Below are 21,641 nucleotides of genomic sequence, written 5' to 3' on the forward strand. Positions count from 1 at the left end.
TGATTAAGCAAAATTCAAGTTTTCCTCTTACAATTATGAAAAGTAAATTTCATAATACTTATGAAAAGTGCGATTATAATATTTTTAAATTTCATAATTAAATTGTGGGTGAGGCTTAGGTGCGGTCCAACTAAACTAACGCAGATTGCGGTAGTTAAGTTGGACCGCACCTAAGCCTCGCCCATCATGTTTGACCAAAGAGAGCTACTGCTATTAATGGGTAAAAAATACTTTCGATGCATAAATTATTATTTTAATTATGTATGTGAGTTGTAATTTTTCGTTTTAATAAGGATTATGTTATCCTTTTTTATTAGGATTAATTAGGTCTTTCTTTTTCAATTAGGATTTGTTAAATTAGGAGTTGTCTAGCCTATATAAAGGCATTTAGTCTTTGTTAATTTTTAATTCAGTTTGAACTATCAATTAAATTTAAGCTTTTTAGAGTTATTTTTTTGTTTGCTTATTAATTTGAGGCAATTAGGGTATTTCTCTTCCATATTTGTTATTTTCTCTCTTCCTGAATTTATTTTTCAATCTTCAATTCTTAGTTTCTTCTGTTATCATACGCTATCAGAACAATTTTAGTTCTGCTTAGCGTCAACTTTTAATACCTAAAAACCTATACCAAACCAAAAGTTAGTATGTTTGGTAAAAAATTTCAAAAGTACTTATTTTACTTTTTTACTCTAAAAATGACAAAAACTCATTTTTGAAAAAAAAAAAACTTAAAAATGAAGCTTTTAACAAAAATTCCTTTTTAACTTAAAAACTTTATTTATCAAACACAATCTCAAACATGATATAATACAATACAATCCAATGTAAAAGCTATTCAATCTTCCAGAACTCACAGTAAACCAACTCACAATAATCGATGAAGAATTAAGAAAACACCATAACCGAGATAAGAAGAATGGGTCTGCTTTAGGCAGCCCAAAGAAGGGGAAGAAGAGAAATAAGAGTGGAGTCAAACCACACAAGAGAGAACATAAATTTTATAACTTCAAATTCTGATCATTTCATTGAGTGTATATCGACTAAGATACACTCATAATTTGACATTAATGAAAAGGTAAAAACAAAACAAATCTTAATTGGAAAAGGAAAACCCAATCCCTAATGGGAAAAGGAAAAACCCAATCCTTATTGAAAAAAAAAAACAAAAAAAAAAAAAAAACACATGCATAAATAAAACACCAACAGAAGTGTCAGTACTAGATCAGCTACGCGTTTCCTTATCAATCAATTTATTCTATTTCCTTGGCATCACAACCCACCATGCATAATTGGCCCATCATCAATGCCTATGAAGGCACAGGATCAACGAGCAAGGAAGTAACAAAATCTTTGAGCACAATTCCAGCATGCGTGTACCCATCTTCGTCCTTATAGACAACATCAATCACACGTGTAAGGTTGAGAATTCGCATCACAACAAGCATGGGGACAGTGGTTGGATAGAGGCACTCTTCATTTATATCCTTCCAGGCACCTGTAACTTCTTTTCGGAATTCATCGACTGCTTCTTCTTCTGTAGCACCATGTTGTACCGTGTAACATTCAATAGCCGAGGCACAGTGCCCTCTCTTTTGCTCAAACTACAAATAATAAATCTTTATGTCATAAGAGTATCACATGTTTGGGACATTAAAGTACTTGAATTGATGAGTTTAAGCTTACAATTGTTATTACACATAAATAACATAATACCTTATGTGACACAATGTCGTCCATGAGTCTGCAAACAACTTCTGAAGCTCTTACCAGTTTAGGGTTCTTGAACAACCACTCGAAGGCTTCTTTTGTAACAACGTCTCCCATCCCAACCAAGGACGTGGTTGCTAACATGTTGTATCCAGTGGTAACTAGTGCAATGCGCATATACTCATCCATTGTTGGTATGTGTTTCTTGTGGAACCATTTGGCTTCATGGAAGTAGGCTCTAACTTGATTCTTCATCTAAGACAAGCAAGCAAGTACAATTAAATTAATATTATAACACGTACATTAAACGTTTTCGTGCTCTCTAATTTATTTTTTTTTTCTCGGGTGACAAAGTTTGCTAAGGCTGTGAAATATCTTGTAAATTTGTATGTGTGGTGCTTACTGCTTCTCTTGCATATCTAGTACGGTATGATCTTCCTTCACCTATATTTTGATCCATTTCACTGTAAACGTCTAGGAGTGCCCGGTAACACACTTTCATGTACTCCGGAAGTTGATCTATAACACCAATATCCCACCTGTAAAGTGGGTAGATTCTATGAATTGAATTTTCCAATTAATATAACAATGGGAAGAATAAAGCAATGGTAGTGACATGTGAATTTCACTCAAAAATAGATAAAATGAGAAAGTGTGTAAATTTCAACCTCTCGATTGCTTCAGTAAAGAGCTCAAGTTCTTCAAGTGTTCCATACACATCATAAATGTCATCAATAATCGAGGTCATGGCTATCACTTTGGTTAGAAACCTTCTAGCAATATGATATTCAGGCTCGAAGTACACTCCTAATATCCAGAAGTAACACTCAACCACCCTGTCTCTTATAAATGGTAGCTCTATTGAAAAGTTGCAGTCTTTCCACCACCTATAAACATAATTTAGCATAATCATGTAGTCAGCTTAGAGTTATATATGTACAAACTGCTCACACTTAACATGGTTGAAGAATAACTAACCTTGCAATTTCAGAAAGTTCTTTCTGGTGCAATTTTTGTAACTGGTTGAAATCCAACTTTGCAAACGTAAGAAGGACTTCATTATGTGAAGCGTCTTGTGGGTAGATAGAAAAGTAATACCTTGCCTCCAACCTCGGTAGTCCTTTGTGGATAGGCTGCTTTAAGGCATGGCTTACTTGTGATGCAAGAAGAGGGCTTAAATGGGTTGCTACCGACTCAAGATGTGTGGCAGTGAAGACAAGTGCTTCATCAAGTATATCTTCCCCATGTACCCGCAGATGTGTGGCTTCATACAAGCTCAACATTCCTTGCACATCATTGATAAGTGATTTCTTAAAATTCCCTTTGCTGTCCTTGAACTTGGTGAACGTATCTGCTTCACGATTCAATCACATAAAATGAGTCAGCCACCCCTTGTTGAGCTTTATGTAATTTGTTGTGGACTAATTAAGGCGAGACCCAATTTGTTTTTGTCTTTGAGTTTGCTTCTTAAGAAATTTTTTATTCATGGGAAAAAAAAATTGTTACATTAGAGCTTGCCAAGCTATATATATATTTTATGGTCCAATTCTCAAATGGGTTGGTGAAAGTAAGTCAGTGAAAGATAAGTAATTATGAGACCTGGGCTGTAGTTCAAGCACTCTTTATATATGTTGTATATATATATAGGAGTACGCTGTGTACATGTGAGTGTTTACCATGCAAAAAGAGAAGAAAAATGCAACTGTCAATAAGGAATAAGGGACCTTAGGTTTATAGAAAGGCAATAGAGACTATGTTTCCATAAGGGACCACTCTATAAAAAAACAACAGTAGCACATGCATGGGATGTTCTCCTAGGATATTCAAGTATGTATGATGTTAATTAAATGCGACACCGATTGTTTGTGCATATTAAGTTTTCCCAAATAGAAATAAAAGAACACTTGTGTTTAAAACCAATAAAAAGAAACAAGCACTTGCGAAGTACAAAAAAGAAAAAGTACCAGGCGAACTATAATAACCATGTTGTCTAAGTAACCGAAACCGAAGAGCAACAGTGTAAAGGTCGTCATCATCATCATCATCTTCATGGTCATGAGAGTCATGAAGAGTTTGCAAAATTTGTTGAATCTCATTTTCAAAATGGTAAGACACGCCTAAGCGATGAATTGCATCAATGAACTTGAGTTTTTCTGATGACTTTTCTCCTGGAGCCATTAGCATTTTCCTCACTTCTTTCTTCAATTCCTGAAGTTGTAGCTGTATTTTCTCATTATCAGTTTCCTGTGCGAGCAGATTGAAGAAAACAAATTATTATATTAAATAGGAAAAATTAATCTAAAGCTTAGTTGTGCATGCACATGTAATTAAACATGTTGGCATGCAGACCCACACACTGAGATGCATATATTTTTACCGAGAGCTCAGAAGGATATGTGAGGAAACGGTCACCCCAAATGCTAGGATGATAATTTGCGGAGCGGCGAGTGGTTTCTGGCACAGGATTTAGGGATGGAGCAGCTACTGCTGAAACTTGGAAAGACATTTTCTTTTCCTAAACTTTGAAGGTCTCTTTTAAGTGCTTTGAGGTGCCTAAGTATGAGAGAATGGTTTACGTGCTCATGCTATTTATAGAAGAAATGTTGGAAATAATTTTTGATGGTACACAAAATTTTTTTTGAAATAAAATAAGGAAAAGTTCACATACCTCCTTCAAACCACCCACAGTGGGTACTAGGGGTGGTTTTGGCCACCCCTAAGGCTGTTAAGTGAGCAAAGCGTCTCGCGAGTAAGCTCGGGCTCGGCTCGCATAAGCTCGGCTCGTGCTCGACTCGAATATTAAATGAAGTACTTCATAAACACAAATTCTAGCTCGAATATTAAACGAAACAAGCTCGGCTCGACTCGGCTAGACTCGTGAGCAAGCTCGTATAAGCTCTTGTGTGTGTGTATATATATAAACTAAGTAATACATAATTAATTATAAATCTCATAATTATTAAAATCTTAAAATTTCATTTATATTTAAGCATTAGAGAATGAAAAATTCTAAACCCTTCGTGATCAAAGAGAGAGAGAGCAATCATTAAAAAGACCTCGATTCAATTAGAGTAGATCCAAACGAAAGGAAGAAGAATCAAGCAGAAACTATTGAGGGAGATTGCAAAAGGCATAAACTATTGAAGAATCATACAGACCAAAACACTATCACTACTTGTTTGATGAGCGAGAGTGAGAGAGTGAGAAATGAGAGTTCAGGTGGAAGATGTTCTGTGACTGGTGAGGGGGATTGAGAGAGACGTTGAAAAAATAGTTTTTTGTAAGGGGCATTGTTCTAATGCAGTCTGAATTCAACTTGTTAACTTGTCTCATATTGTTAAGAAAACATTAATCTCCAAGTTTGCTTATCTATAAAAGGATGCATATTCTTTCTCTTTAAAACCAAATGTCTTGCTGTATTGACTCAGGTTTCATACTCGACTAGCCAGATTAAGCAAATACTCATATGCAAACTAATTTCTTAAGTCGTTTAAAAGTACTTGAAGTTAATTTTTTTTTTTTAAAACAAAAACATTAAATATAAGAGTCAGCTCGCGAGCTGGCTCAGCTCGACTTATTATTAGCTCGAGCTCGATTTTTTTGGCTCACCCTTGAGCTCGACTCGAGCTCGAGCTCGAGTAAAATTTAAACGAGCCAAGCCTAAACAAGGGAAGCTCACTCAAACTCGACTCGTTTACACCCCTAGGCTCAATGGGGGTGGCCAAGCCTAGACCACCCCCAATTTTTTTTTCTTTTTTTTTAGAAAAAAAATACATTATTTTTTAATTTAAAAAAAATAAATAAATAAATTTAAATATGTGCCACATGTCAACATTTGATTGGTCCACGTGGATTTCCGTTTAGTCAACTAACAGTCAACTGACAGAGGATTAATTTGGTCTATTATCAAAACCACAGGGACCTCCTGTGATAAAAATCATACCCTAAGAGAAAAAAAATAATAATAATAAAGCAACAAAACCCCAGGGGGTATTTAGTATTTAACCCTTTTATCTTATTGAGAAATATACAGATGCATTTTTATATTTTTGTTAGCTTTGGGGCGGATATTGACAATGTTTTGGTAGTTTGGAATGGACATTGTCAATTGAGTGGTAGGTTGAGGAAGATATGTGGACTTCACCCAATAAAATAATAACAATATGAAATTAACAAAAAAATAAATAAATTACAAGAGATCAAAAGTAGAGTATGGAAAGATCACACAATGCTATAAAATGACGCAAGAAGGTTGTCATTAAATTTTGATTCTGTAGGAAGTCAAGCGAATCAAATAAATGCATGAGGACTTTGTAGTCATTTAATGCTATGTTTGTTGGAAGTCCCACATTGCCTGAGTATTAAGGAGATTGTCAATTTATAAGGTGAGGGGAAACTTCAACTCTTGAGCTAGCTTTTGAGTTGAGTTAAGCCCAAGACCCATTTCTAACATGGTATCAAAGCCTAACCCAATTAATTGGTTGTAGCCCACCGTCACCCATTGTCGTACGTGTTGGCTTGGATGTCCTCCCGCCACACATGAGAGGGCGTGTTGGAAGTCCCACATTGCCTGGGTATTAAGGAGATTGTCCATTTATAAGTTGAGGAAAAACCTCAACTCTTGAACTAGCTTTTGGGTTGAGTTAGCCCCAAGACCCATTTCTAACAATATTGTAGGCCAGGTGGCTGATTTTTGTACTTGGCTTCCATGCCGTATACGAAACTACAGTAGATATGCGGTAGTTTGGTTTAAGGGCTTAGATAATAAATACATGTGGACTTTGTAGTCATGTAATGCTATATTGTAGGGTGGCTGATTTTTGGCCCTGACTTCCATGCTGATTTTTGATTTTTGCGGTAGTTTGGTTTGAGGGTTGAGATTCTCTAAGCGCAAACCACCCCTTAATGAGACTAACATGTACGAAGAAAACAAATCACCACAAAAAGAAAAAACAAGGTTTAGCGACATGGTTACTTTGGGCATTTTTGGCTAAAAAAACATCCCTATTAATTTTGCAACGCTTGATTAGGGACACTTGGGACACGCCGGTTTTTATGGCGACTAGAATTTAAGATTGAGAGGTTTTTTTACGAAAAAACGCTTCGAAAATGGGACGTTTGGAACAAAGCGCCCCCTTTTTTAAAAGGGGGCGCTTAGTTGTGAAAAACGCCCCCTTTTTTTAAATGTAGACGCTTCCTAGGCAAGCGTCCTCTTTTTTAAATAGGAGCGCTTCCTAAGCAAGCGCCGCCCCCTTTTTTAAATGGGGGCGTTTCATAGGCAAGCGACCCCTTTTAAAAATTGGGGTACTACTTTAGTACCTTTGGGGGGCTACTTTAGTACTTTTTGAACATTTAGAGTGATTTGAGGTGTCTTTTAAGTGATTTAGTACTTTAGTACTTTAGTACTTTTGGAAAGACATTTTCTTTTTCTAAACTTTGAAGGTGTCTTTTAAGTGATTTGAGGTGCCTAAGTATGAGAGAATGGTTTACGTGCTCATGCTATTTATAGAAGAAATGTTGGAAATAATTTTTGATGGTGCACAAAATTCTTTTTGAAATAAAATAAGAAAAAGTTCACATACCTACCTCAAACCACCCACAGTGGGTACTAGGGGTGGTTTCGGCCACCCCCTAGGCTCCATGGGGGTGGCCAAGCCTAGACCACCCCCAATTTTTTTTTTCTTTTTTTTTTTAGAAAAAAAATACATTATTTTTTAATTTTAAAAAAATAAATAAATAAATTTAAATATGTGCCACGTGTCAACATTTGATTGGTCCACGTGGATTTCCGTTTAGTCAACTGACAGAGGATTAATTTGGTCTATTATCAAAACCACAGGGACCTCCTGTGATAAAAATCAAACCCTAAGAGAAAAAAAAATAAAGCAACAAAACCCCAGGGGGTATTTAGTATTTAACCCTTTTATCTTATTGAGAAATATACAGATGCATTTTTATCTTTTTGCTAGCTTTGAGGCGGATATTGACAATGTTTTGGTAGTTTGGAATGGACATTGTCAATTGAGTGGTAGGTTGAGGGAGATATGTGGACTTTACCCAATAAAATAATAACAATATGAAATTAACAAAAAAATAAATAAATTACAAGAGATGAAAAGTAGAGTATGAAAATATCACACAATGCTATAAAATGACGTAAGAAGGTTATCATTAAATGTTGATTCTGTAGGAAGTCAAGCAAATCAAATAAATGCATGAGGACTTTGTAGTCATTTAATGCTATGTTTGTTGGAAGTCACACATTACTTGGGTATTAAGGAGATTGTCCATTTATAAGGTGAGGGGAAACCTCAACTCTTGAGGTAGCTTTTGGGTTGAGTTAGGCCCCAGACCCATTTCTAACATGGTATCAAAGCCTAACCCAATTAATTTGTTGTGGCCCACCGTCACCCATTGTCACACGTGTTGGCTTGGATGTCCTCCCGCCACACATGAGGGGGCGTGTTGAAAGTCCCACATTGCCTGGGTATTAAGAAGATTGTTCATTTATAAGGTGAAGGAAAACCTCAACTCTTGAGCTAGTTTTTGGGTTGAGTTAGGCCCAAAACCCATTTCTAACAATGTTGTAGGCCAGGTGGCTGATTTTTGCACTTGGCTTCCATGCCGTATATGAAACTACAGTAGATATACGGTAGTTTGGTTTAAGGGCTTAGATAATAAATACATGTGGACTTTGTAGTCATGTAATGCTATATTGTAGGGTGGCTGATTTTTGGCCCCGGCTTCCATGCTGACTTTTGATTTTTGCGGTAGTTTGGTTTGAGGGTTGAGATTCTCTAAGCGCAAACCACCCCTTAATGAGACTAACATGTACGAAGAAAACAAATCACCACAAAAAGAAAAAACAAGGTTTAGCGACATGGTTACTTTGGGCATTTTTGGCTAAAAAAACATCCCTATTAATTTTGCAACGCTTGATTAGGGACACTTGGGACACGCCGGTTTTTATGGCGACTAGAATTTAAGATTGAGAGGTTTTTTTACGAAAAAACGCCTCGAAAATGGGACGTTTGGAACAAAGCGCCCCCTTTTTTAAAAGGGGGCGCTTAGTTGTGAAAAACGCCCCCTTTTTTTAAATGTAGACGCTTCCTAGGCAAGCGTCCTCTTTTTTAAATAGGGGCGCTTCCTAAGCAAGCGCCGCCCCCTTTTTTAAATGGGGGCGTTTCATAGGCAAGCGACCCCTTTTAAAAATTGGGGTGCTACTTTAGTACCTTTGGGGGGCTACTTTAGTACTTTTTGAACATTTAGAGTCTATATTGCAAACGACTGATAGTTTAGGGGGCTTTTTTATATTTTTTTATTTTCCGGAGCAAGATAACAAATAAAACTAATAGCAATATATCATGCACAAATAACAATCTTTGAAGCCCGTATAAGAACTAATGGCTCGTGATTGCTTTAAGCGAGGCCCGGAAGGTAGCTGGAACAAATCCACCGAAACTCAGCCCATTTTGCATCTTCTATTTTCAGGCATTGAATTTTTTTTTTTTGGTGAGTTAATTAATTAATTAATTGATGTACAAGATTTTTCTCTGCTGGTAAAAAAAAACACCGGCCCATTTACTGGACGTAATTTTACAATTTTCCTGGCCTTTTGATTATATACCAAAGAGTATGATAGAAATCTGTTCTAAAATACGACAATATAACTCTAAGCGTATCAAATGCTTTGCCATTACAACCCACCATGCAAGGGTCCATCATCCACGCTTATATATAAAGGCACAGGATCAACAAGCAAGGAAGTAACAAAAGCTTTGAGCACAGTTCCAGCTTGTGTGTACCCATCTTCATCCTTATAGACGACATCAATCACACGGGTAACGGGCATGGGACAGTGGTTGGATAGAGAATTAGTTAATTTGATTAATTAAATCTAATAACAATCAATCGTGATAAACGAACTCCCATTCATGAAAAGGACTTTTACTTTATCATATATTTTACCATATGCAATGGTGATTATTTTTTTTTGCTTCTTATGGTGTTCAGGCTCGCATGAGTCAAATCTTAAATCTGGATATTGTTGACATTTATTGGATTTGTTTGATCATATAGAGACCAATTATGATACTCAAGTTCTAAAAGTCTGTATGCGCCAAAAACTAACAGGAAAGTGGACTCCAGAGGCATTTAATGCTACAAAAATCTCACTAAACAAGTAATGACGTTTGAGTAATGCTGTTTACTAGTAATGGTGTTTGAGTAAACGGCATTAACCTTCCGAACATAAATTAATTTCCTGACATGCAAACGACATTAATTTATGCCATTTAAACAGTAAACGACACTAAATACATTAATGTTGTTTACTGTTCAAGGCTTCAAGCAACATCAATTTTAATGTCGTTTGAATAGTAAACAAAAATAAATTTTATGACATTAACCCTTCAAATGTCATTAAATTATTTTATATATTTAAAAATTATTATTATTAATTCATTGTTTTTATGATAAATATATTATAAGTCCTTGAGTCAGCGCATCAAAACTATAAAATGCCTAAAAATTTTTTACGAATTTTTACTCTCTTAGTCAATCAAAACTGAAATAAAATCTCTACTATTAGATTTTTTTTCAAAGGGGTAAATAGATGTCAGTCTCATTGAAACGCATTGCTTTGTTACGTCAACATATTAATTTTTTATTAATTAAATTTAACAATTAAATCTTTAAAAATAATTAAAAAATATATATATATATATATATATATATATATATATTGAAGGGTGGCCAGCGGTGGGCTGCCACCATGGCCGCCCCATGGGCTGGCTAGGCCTTTTGCTTGATGCTAAGCCCCTAGACCATCTTTTTCCTAACTGAGACGTTCGACGATTAAGGAGGCCGCACCTCCGGGCTTGGCCTCGCCGGACTCCACCATTTCCAGAAACACAGTTATCGTGAGATCTTTTCGAGAGAAACACACACGAAAATGATTTGCAAAAACAAACAAATCTCCGAAAACAAAAACACTTCGCCGATTTCAATTACCCGAGCGAGCCTTTCTTGGAACCAGGACGCTGATCATCTTGTCGGCGACCTTCCACTGCCTTGAGCCTCTCGCTGGCGGGAAGTTCCGGCGGTGGTACCTAGAATTCTTCTTCTTCATCTTCTTCTTCTTCTTCTTCCCCCACACTCTCTTTCGTGCTTTCCTCTCCTCCTTCCCTGTTAGGCGGCTTAGGCCCTCTCCTCTTTGATTTTCACCCCTTTGATCTTCTTCTTCTTCCCCCACACATCGAAGGCGGCCAAGGGGTGGCTCCTTCTTTATTTTTTATTTTTTATTTTTGTTTTAGTTTTTTAATATTTTGATTTTTTTTTAATTATTGATTTTTGAATAATTTAAAAAAAATTAAATATATTTATTTTTTAAAAAAAATTAATGGATATGTTTGTCTTATTGAAAATTTTATAGGTGTAATTGTGTAATTTTACTAGCATTGGGAGGTGTATTGTCATTGTTTTAGTAGTTTGGGGAGTAAATTGTTGCAATTGATAGTTTGGGAGGAAATTATCATTAAGGTGTATATTGTCATTGCTTTGGTAGTTTGGAGAGTAAATTGTTGCAAATGATACTTTGGGAGGAAATTATCATTAAGGTGGTAGTTTAAGAAAGTTAAGATGACTTTACCCTTGTTTTTATTTTACTAAGGGTAGTATAGTCATTGGGGGTGGATATTAATACTGTTTTTGTAGTTTGAAGGGGACATTGTCACAATTAAAAGTTTGGAGAAACATTGTCAATTGGATGGTAGTTTGAGAGAGGTATGTAAATTTTCTCTATCTATTAATTTACAGCATCTAATACAACTTTGACATTTCAGCTCGTTTTACCAAATAGAATAAACACAAAACACTGGATCATCCCACCCAAAACCAGACTCAATACCACAAATCAGAATGTTCAATCAACCAAAACTAGATCTTCCCTTTCTTGCAATACACAAAATACCAATCTCTCTATGCCGACAATAGCGTCACTAAAGCCACAAAATCCAAGAACCCCATTAGAATAGCAAGCGTTGCAGTTAGGGGTGTTTGCGAGCGAAGCCGCTCGCTCGCTTGGGATTGGCTTGTATAAGCTCAGCTCATGCTCGACTCAATTATTAAATGAGGCGCTTTATGAACACAAATTCTGGTTCGAATATTAAAAGAAGCAAGCTCGACTCGGCTTAGTATAAGGCTCAACTCATATATTTTTTATTAAGTAACAAATAAGAATATATAGCCAATATTACTCAATAATAACAAATATACTACATGACTTATATATATAAATTTTTTAACAAAAATTTAGTGAGCGAGAGTGAGAGAGTGGGAAATAAGAGTTTGGGTGAAAAATGAGAGTTGAGGCAGAAGATGCGATGTGAATGGTGAGGGAGATTGAGAGAGAGACGTTGAAAAAATATTTTTTTGTAGGGAGCGTTGTTCCACTGCAATCTGACTACAACCTGTTAACTTGTCTCGCATTACTAAGAAAACACAAATTCCCAAGTTTGTTTATCTATAAAATGATGCATATCTCTTCGAAACCAAGTATCTTGCTGTATTGACTCAGACTCCATACTCCGACTAGCTAGACTAAGCAAATGCTCATATGCAAGCTGGCTTCTTAAACCGTTTAATAGTACTTGAAGTTTAAATTTATAAAAAATAAATAAAAATAAAAACATTAAATATAAGAGCCAGCTCGCAAGCTGGCTCGACTTATTATGAGTTTGAGCTCGATTTTTTTGCTCGTTCTTGAGCTCGGCTCAAGCTTGAGTAAAATTTAAACGAGCAAAGCCCAAACAAAGGAAGCTCACTCAGGGCTCGACTCGTTTACACCCATACTTGCAGTACACAAAATATCCCTCCCTTCTCCTTTTCTTGCTAGCCTTGCAATACACAACATACCCCTCTCTTCTCCCTTTCTTGCAGTACACAAAATTTCCACCTCCCTCTCCGCCGACTACGGCGTCACTGGAGCCACTGTGGCTTCGGAATATGCTGTTACCGTACACAACAATGATGAACAATATATAATCGAAAAGAGAAAGATTAAGCGGGGTTGAGACACAGATTTAATATGGTTTGGTAATATGCCTACATCTACAAAGAATGCAACTGTATTTTGCTATTAATGATTTAGGGTTACATCATAACATATATATATATAGCAAAACCCTAAACCCTAATTGTACAGACATATTTTAAAAATTTCCAAAATACCTCATATCGTACTTGGCCTTCCACTAGTGTTCTAATATGAGCCACTAGTTTTAATATAATAGCAAGCCACAAAACCCAACAACGCCATCGGAATAGCAAGCCTTGCCGGCTTCTTCCTCTTCAGAAACGTATGCCGTTAGGAAGATTAATGATTTAGGGTTACATCATAACATATATATATATATAGGAAAACCCTAAATCCTAATTGTACAGACATATTTTGAAAATTTCCAAAATACCTCATATCGTACTTGGCCTTCTACTAGTGTTCTAATATGAGCCACTAGTTTCAATATAATAGCAAGCCACAAAACCCAACAACGCCATCGGAATAGCAAGCCTTGCCGGCTTCTTCCTCTTCAAAAACGTATGCCGTTAGGAAGAAAGAAAATTTTCTCCATCTTATGTGTGATAAAGACAGTGGTTTTGTGTTTGTGATTAAGATTGTGGTTTTGGTGCCCAGCAGAGGAGTAGGGTGGAGGGTGGAGGTGATCCGGTGATTTTGTTGAAGGGAAAAGATGGGTTTGCTAATCCTGTATTTTTCATGCTTATTTTATTCTGTTTTAAGTTGATGTGCTCAATTTTTATTGAATGCTGTAAATAAATAGGTTTACACCATAACCTGATATTAGGAGCTTTCTTTTGAAAATCTAGTGTGAGGCCATTATATATATATATATATATATATATATATATGTTGCAGAGGTCAAGTGCGCAGCGTGGGTAGAGAGAGGCGTGGGGGCCGGGTGGGAATTTCAGGAGAGAGAGGGGGGTGCATTGGGAAGGAAATTAAATGAGGTACACTGGGTAGTTGGGGAAAAATACACAAATTTTAATGTTGTTTGTGCCGGTTGTACAGTAAACAACAATCAAATTTGCATTATTTACCGTAAAACCGACACAACTTCAAAATTTAATGACGTTTATATATTAAACGTTATTAAAAAGTATGTCATTCACTGTACAAACGGCATAAAGTTTTAAATTTATGTTGTCTAAATAGTAAACGGTGTAAAATGTTTTAAATTTATGCCATTTGTACGGTAAACAACATAAAAACTGTGTTTTTGCGCTGATTGAGTGGAACGACATTAAAAAAAAAAAGGGCATAAACTTGACAACAAATATGGATGATCTTTAAGAAGACTTTGGGCCTGGTTTTTTTAATTAAGTTTAGGAGCATATTAATGTTTTCAAATCTGTTGAGATGTTTTAAGTTTTTTTTTTTTCGGATAGCGGTTATTGGCTAAAAACGCTAATCGTGACCGTCTAGAAGGAAAGAAAAAATTAAAAAAATTAGAAGAAAAAGCCAAAACGACGTCGTTTCTATGGTACGATAATACCCTACTACATACGACAACATTTATAGATTTTTATATATATTTAAATATAAAAATGACGTTTTATTCATATATAGGTATATAGGCGGTTAACAGTTTTTCCTAACCGCCTTCAAAAGCGATTAGCGGTTAGCACGATTAGTGTTTAGCGGGTGGTTAATAATCGCCTGCCTTTTCACCCTTAGTTTCTATAATGTAAAAATGCAATACAAGAGAATCCTAACTGCTAATAACCGCCTTTTCGCCCCCTTATAATAGGCTCAATTCTCCATTCCAAGATTTCGTCACCATAGCACTCAAAACCTCAGCACATATAATAAACAAATAAGGTGATAACGGATCACCTTGCCTCAATCCCCGTTTCGGCTTAATATACCCACATGGTTTCCCATTCACCAAAACTGCATATTGAACTGAGGTGACACACATCATCATGAGTTGTATCCATCGCGGATCAAAACCCATCCGACACATTACAGCCTCCAGAAACCTCCATTCCACCCGATCATAAGCTTTGCTCATATCCAACTTGACCGCCATGAAACCCTTCTTCCTCGTCATCCGTGTATGCATTTTATGAAGAGTTTCATATGCAGCCAACACATTATCAGTAATTAGTTTCCTTGAAAGAAAAGCACTTTAGACAGGCAAAATAATATTGGGCAGAATTTTTTTCAATCTATTCGCAAGAACCTTGGAAATCAACTTATACATAACATTGCAGAGACTTATTGGCCTAAAATCAGTGACACAAGTTAGATCCTTCACATTCGGATAAGAGCAATATTAGTCAAATTTAAAAAAGAAGGCATACTACCAGAGTTAAGAGTACCAATGATAGCTTGACAAATATCCTCCCCCACAATACTCCAATTCTTCTGAAAAAAATCGGCAGTAAATCCATCCAGACCCGGAGCTTTTAATGGGGCTATATTGTAAGGGCACCGACAACTTCCTCAACAGTAAAAGCTTGAGGCAAAGCAATATTCATAGAATGAATCTTAATTTTGGGTTGCTTTTGTGATAGTTTCTATTGCCGCCAGTGAGAGAGAGGGGTACAAACCGACATCGTCTTCGGCGGCAGGTTGGTGGCTAGGGTGGTTTTGGAGAAAAATATGAAAAGTTTATTCTAAAAGGTGTTTTGTCTTAGGTATTCTAGAAAAAAAAGATTAGGTGGAATACCATATTTTTGTTATAGTATTCCACGCTGATGTGTCGCCTTCTTATTAGAGGGCACAAAAGCCTTAGTTTATGCCAAAACCCTATAGAAGTAATTCTCATATATAGTGCGTTTATTTCATTTTTGTGCAAAAAAAAAAAAAAAAAAAAAACAGAATAGAAACTCTTTTGAAATACTAAAGAGATAATTAAACATTAAACCTGAGAGGATTTATCTGATCGCGTTAAATGCTGAGTGCAATATTATTAGGTAATTATAAAATAAAAAGATTTTGTTTATTTTGCATTGTATTTGATTCTGTCTAGGGTTTCTATTTAATTGAAAATTTTGTTGCTTGGATTTATCTTTGTGTATCTATATATAAATTTTTCACGACTGTAAATGGATTATATATTTTTATGTTTGTTTCTCTAGAAAGTTTCTTTGTATTGAAATATAATAGGTATCACACCAATAAGATTTTATGTTTTAATTCATTTGAATATTTTATTGGATTTTTTTTCGGTTTTGTGATTTACTCAAATTTTCTAGCATTTTTTGAAAGTGTTGAAAGAGATTTATTTGATTGAATTAAATATTGAGTTATGTGTTTTATTTTGTATTAAAAAGAAGAGAGAAGATTTATTTTATTTTATTTTACATGTTAAGATTTTAACATGTTTTGATTTCATTAGCAAAAATAATCTTTATTAGTAAAGAATATATAGGTATATATTCGATGTCTAAACCAAATTAATGTTTTGATTAAGCAAAATTCAAGTTTTCCTCTTGCAATTATGAAAAGTAAATTTCATATTACTTAAGAAAAGTGCGATTATAATATTTTTAAATTTTATAATTAAATTGTGGGTGAGGCTTAGGTGCGGTCCAACTAAACTAACGCAGATTGCGGTAGTTAAGTTGGACCGCACCTAAGCCTCGCCCACCATGTTTGACCAAAGAGAGCTACTGCTATTAATGGGTAAAAAATACTTTCAATGCATAAATTATTATTTTAATTATGTATGTGAATTGTAATTTTTCGTTTTAATAAGGATTATGTTATCCTTTTTTATTAGGATTAAGGGAAAATTACAGTTTACCCCCCCAAAGTTGTCAGCGATTTGCAATTCGACCTCCAAAGTTTCAATTTTTGCAATCCACCCCCCTAAAGTTTCAATTTTTTTCAATTCAGGCATTCCGTCAGTCAAAGCGGCTTTGACTAACGGAACAGTGATCACGTGCGACGCACGTGATCACTTCTGACCTTTTTCTACCGAAAATGCCCCCATCACTTCTAACCTTTTTCTACCCAAAATGCCCTCCATCCCACAGACTCTCACTCCTCTGTTTGCCGAGAACGACGACGAGCATGTCGGAGATCACCTTTGATCTTAACGCTGGCCGGCCGATTCCGAAGAGAAAGGTTGAGATTTAATCATCGTTTGGATGCAGAGAAACTGAGAGAAAAGAGAATTTCGAGTGCTTTGGTTGTGGAAGTTTTTTTTTTTTTTTTTTTTGACTTTGAATTCATTGGAAAATGAAAATTTTATTTTGGGTGAGCCAGTTGATCGGTAGGGAAAAAAAGGAACAGATAGGTAGTGAAAATAAGGAAAGAGATCGGTAGTATATAAAATTTGTAAATGGATTGAGTTTTTTTTTAAAAAAAAAAAAATCTTTGTTTGGTTACTGAGAATCCGGTGGAAAGGAAGGAGCGAATGAAAACTGAAAATTGTTCAGTCCTATCCTTTTGCTGTGGTTCATGTGGAAATTTGAATTCTCGTTTGAAATTTTATAGATACAATGAGGTTCTCACAACCCACAAGAAAAACCAGAAAGAATTTGAAAACACACAAAATCAAAAATTTATACGGTTATTAGCTTGGCACCAAGAAGAATATGAACAAATATCATTATATCAACAACAATTCTTCATTATAATAATCCTATCACTGTATCAACAACAACAATCTCAACCTCCCTGAAATCAACCGCCGTCTTACATAAACTTCAGAACCATGAATATCAGATGAAAATAAAAAAGGAAAATATATATATATATATATATGATCTACTAAAGTAGATCGGTATTGCCCATTTAATGAAAGCAGATCTTGGTCCATGGAGTCCCAAGAAGGTAAGAACTCCAACTTGTCCGATGCTTCTTCGGCCAAATATGATATACAAGTGGGACCTGCACTTTGAGCAACCTGTGCGAAAAACCAGGGGATTGGGGGCATTTTGGTCCCCAAAATGCCAACAGTGATCACGTGATTACTGTTCCGTCAGTCAAAGTGGTTTTGACTGACGGAATGGCTGAATTGAAAAAAAATGAAACTTTGAGAGGGTGGATTGCAAAAATTGAAACTTTGGAGGTCGAATTGCAAATCGCTGACAACTTTGAGGGGGTAAACTGTAATTTTTCCTAGGATTAATTAGGTCTTTCTTTTTCAATTAGGATTTGTTAAATTAGGAGTTGTCTAGCCTATATAAAGGCGTTTAGTCTTTGTTAATTTTTAATTCAGTTTGAACTATCAATTAAATTTAAGCTTTTTAGAGTTATTTCTTTGGTTGCTTATTAATTTGAGGCAATTAGGGTATTTCTCTTCCATATTTGTTATTTTCTCTCTTCCTGAATTTCCTTTTCAATCTTCAATTCTTAATTTCTTCTATTATCATACGCTATCAGAACAATTTTAGTTCTGCTCAGCGTCAACTTTTAATACCTAAAAACCTATACCAAACCAAAAGTTAGTATGTTTGGTAAAAAATTTCAAAAGTACTTATTTGACTTTTTTACTCTAAAAATGACAAAAACTCATTTTTGAAAAAAAAAAAAAAAACTTAAAAATGAAGCTTTTAACAAAAAATACTTTTTGACTTAAAAACTTTATTTATCAAACACAATCTCAAACATGATTTAATATAATACAATCCAATGCAGAAGCTATTCAATCTTCTAGAACTCATAGTAAACCAACTCACAATAATCGATGAAGAATTAAGAAAACACCATAACCGAGATAAGAAGAATGGGTCTGCTTTAGGCAGCCCCAAGAAGGGGAAGAAGAGAAATAAGAGTGGAGTCAAACCGCACACAAGAGAACATAAATTTTATAACTTCAAATTCTGAATATTTCATTGAGTGTATATCGACTAAGATACACTCATAATTTGACAATGAAAAGGTAAAACAAAACAAATTCTAATTGGAAAAGGAAAACCCAATCCCTAATGGGAAAAGGAAAAACCCAATCCTTATTGGAAAAGAAACTAAAAAAAAAAAACACATGCATAAATGAAACACCAACATAAGTGTCAGTGCTGGATCAGCTACGCGTTTCCTTATCAATCAATTTATTCTATTTCCTTGGCATCACAACCCACCATGCATAATTGGCCCGTCATCAATGCCTATGAAGGCACAGGATCAACGAGCAAGGAAGTAACAAAATCTTTGAGCACAATTTCAGCATACGTGTACCCATCTTCATCCTTATAGATAACATCAATCACACGTGTAAAGTTGAGAATTCGCATCCCAGCAAGCATGGGGACAGTGGTTGGATAGAGGCATTCTTCATTTATATCCTTCCAGGCACCTGTAATTTCTTTTCGGAATTCATCGACTGCTTCTTCTTCTGTAGCACCATGTTGTACCGTGTAACATTCAATAGCCGAGGCACAGTGCCCTCTCTTTTGCTCAAACTACAAATAATAAATCTTTATGTCATAAGAGTATCACATGTTTGGGACATTAAAGTACTTGAATTGATGAGTTTAAGCTTACAATTATTATTACACATAAATAACATAATACCTTATGTGACACAATGTCGTCCATGAGTCTACAAACAACTTCTGAAGCTCTTATCATTTTAGGGTTCTTGAACAACCACTCGAAGGCATCTTGTGTAACAACGTCTCCCATCCCAACCAAGGACGTGGTTGCTAACATGTTGTATCCAGTGGTAACTAGTGCAGTGCGCATATACTCATCCATTGTTGGTATGTGTTTCTTGTGGAACCATTTGGCTTCTTGGAAGTAGGCTCTAACTTGATTCTTCATCTGAGACAAGCAAGCAAGTACAATTAAATTAATATTATAACACGTACATTAAACGTTTTCGTGCTTTCTAATTTCTTTTTTTTTTTTTTTTGGGTGACAAAGTTTGCTAAGGTTGTGAAATATCTTGTAAATTTGTATGTGTGGTGCTTACTGCTTCTCTTGCATATCTAGCACGGTATGACCTTCCTTCACCTATTTTTTGATCCATTTCACTGTAAACATCTAGGAGTGCCCGGTAACACACTTTCATGTACTCCGGAAGTTGATCTATAGCACCAATATCCCACCTGTAAAGTGGGTAGATTCTATGAATGGAATTTTCCAATTAATATAACAATGGGAAGAATAAAGCAATGGTAGTGACATGTGAATTTCGCTCAAAAATAGCTAAAATGAGAAAGTGTGTCAATTTCGACCTCTCGATTGCTTGAGTAAAAAGCTCAAGTTCTTCAAGTGTTCCATACACATCATAAATGTCATCAATAATAGAGGTCATGGCTATCACTTTGGTTAGCATCCTTCTAGCAAGAAGATATTCAGGCTCGAAGTACACTCCCAATATCCAGAAGTAACACTCAACCACTCTGTCTCTTGTAAAGGGTAGCTCCCTTGAAAAGTTGCAGTCTTTCCACCACCTATAAACATAATTTAGCATAATCATATAGTCAGCTTAGAGTTATATATGTACAAACTACTCACACTTAACATAGTTGAAGAATAACTAACCTTGCAATTTCAGAAAGTTCTTTCTGGTGCAATTTTTGTAACTGGTTGAAATCCAACTTTGCAAACGTAAGAAGGACTTCATTATGTGAAGCGTCTTGTGGGTAGATAGAAAAGTAATACCTTGCCTCCAACCTCGGTAGTCCTTTGTGGATAGGCTGCTTTAAGGCATGGCTTACTTGTGATGCAAGAAGAGGGCTTAAATGGGTTGCTACCGACTCAAGATGTGTGGCAGTGAAGACAAGTGCTTCATCAAGTATTTCTTCCCCATGTACCCGCAGATGTGTGGCTTCATACAAGCTCAACATTCCTTGCACATCATTGATAAGTGATTTCTTAAAATTCCCTTTGCTGTCCTTGAACTTGGTGAACGTATCTGCTTCACGATTCAATCACATAAAATGAGTCAGCCACCCCTTGTTGAGCTTTATGTAATTTGTTGTGGATTAATTAAGGCAAGACCCAATTTGTTTTTGTCTTTGAGTTTGCTTCTTAAGAAATTTTTTATTCATGGGAAAAAAAATTTGTTACATTAGAGCTTGCCAAGCTATATATATTTTATGGTCAAATTCTCAAATGGGTTGGTGAAAGTAAGTCAGTGAAAGATAAGTAATTATGAGACCTGGGCTGTAGTTCAAGCACTCTTTATATATGTTGTATATATAGGAGTACGCTGTGTACATGTGAGTGTTTACCATGCAAAAAGTGAAGAAAAATGCAACTGTCAATAAGGAATAAGGGACCTTAGGTTTATAGAAAGGCAATAGAGACTATGTTTCCATAAGGGACCACTCTATAAAAAAACAACAGTAGCACATGCATGGGATGTTCTCCTTGGATATTCAAGTATGTACGATGTTAATTAAATGCGAAACCGATTGTTTGTGCATATTAAGTTTTCCCAAATAGAAATAAAAGAACACTTGTGTTTAAAACCAATAAAAAGAAACAAGCACTTGCGAAGTACAAAAAAGAAAAAGTACCAGGCGAACTATAATAACCATGTTGTCTAAGTAACCGAAACCGAAGAGCAACAGTGTAAAGGTCGTCATCATCATCATCATGTTCATGGTCATGAGAGTCATGAAGAGTTTGCAAAATTTGTTGAATCTCATTTTCAAAATGGTAAGACACGCCTAAGCGATGAATTGCATCAATGAACTTGAGTTTTTCTGATGACTTTTCTCCTGGAGCCATTAGCATTTTCCTCACTTCTTTCTTCAATTCCTGAAGTTGTAGCTGTATTTTCTCATTATCAGTTTCCTGTGCGAGCAGATTGAAGAAAACAAATTATTATATTAAATAGGAAAAATTAATCTAAAGCTTAGTTGTGCATGCACATGTAATTAAACATGTTGGCATGCAGACCCACACACTGAGATGCATATATTTTTACCGAGAGCTCAGAAGGATA

The 21,641-nt window shown here is 35.5% G+C and overlaps 2 protein-coding genes across 3 annotated transcripts in view; both read right to left on the reverse strand.

The window, feature by feature from the left end:
• Window positions 1–1,019: 1,019 nt before the first annotated feature.
• Window positions 1,020–4,217, reverse strand: LOC132175956 ((-)-germacrene D synthase-like). Of its 2 annotated transcripts, none has more exons than XM_059588057.1 (7): window positions 4,085–4,217; window positions 3,672–3,951; window positions 2,686–3,058; window positions 2,376–2,594; window positions 2,111–2,246; window positions 1,714–1,962; window positions 1,020–1,601 (listed from the first exon to the last, which is right to left on the reverse strand). In XM_059588057.1, exons 1-7 carry the CDS (start codon window positions 4,211–4,213, stop codon window positions 1,308–1,310), a joined length of 1,680 nt encoding a protein of 559 aa, XP_059444040.1. In that variant the 5' UTR covers window positions 4,214–4,217; the 3' UTR covers window positions 1,020–1,307. The 2 variants fall into 2 exon arrangements, with proteins under 2 accessions (XP_059444040.1, XP_059444039.1); XM_059588056.1 differs by having other exon boundaries at window positions 2,686–3,061.
• Window positions 4,218–18,528: 14,311 nt separating this feature from the next.
• Window positions 18,529–21,641, reverse strand: part of LOC132174528 ((-)-germacrene D synthase-like) — a 3,354-nt gene continuing 241 nt past the window's right edge. Inside the window, exons 2-8 of the mRNA XM_059586167.1 lie at window positions 21,624–21,629; window positions 21,211–21,490; window positions 20,231–20,603; window positions 19,921–20,139; window positions 19,656–19,791; window positions 19,256–19,504; window positions 18,529–19,143 (exon numbers count right to left, since the gene is read on the reverse strand). Coding sequence (XP_059442150.1) covers window positions 18,850–19,143; window positions 19,256–19,504; window positions 19,656–19,791; window positions 19,921–20,139; window positions 20,231–20,603; window positions 21,211–21,490; window positions 21,624–21,629 — 1,557 coding nt within the window. The 3' untranslated portion in view covers window positions 18,529–18,849. The remainder of the gene's footprint in view (window positions 19,144–19,255; window positions 19,505–19,655; window positions 19,792–19,920; window positions 20,140–20,230; window positions 20,604–21,210; window positions 21,491–21,623; window positions 21,630–21,641) is intronic.

This window comes from Corylus avellana, chromosome ca3 (assembly GCF_901000735.1).
Source record: "Corylus avellana chromosome ca3, CavTom2PMs-1.0".
Taxonomy (NCBI): Eukaryota; Viridiplantae; Streptophyta; class Magnoliopsida; order Fagales; family Betulaceae; genus Corylus; species Corylus avellana.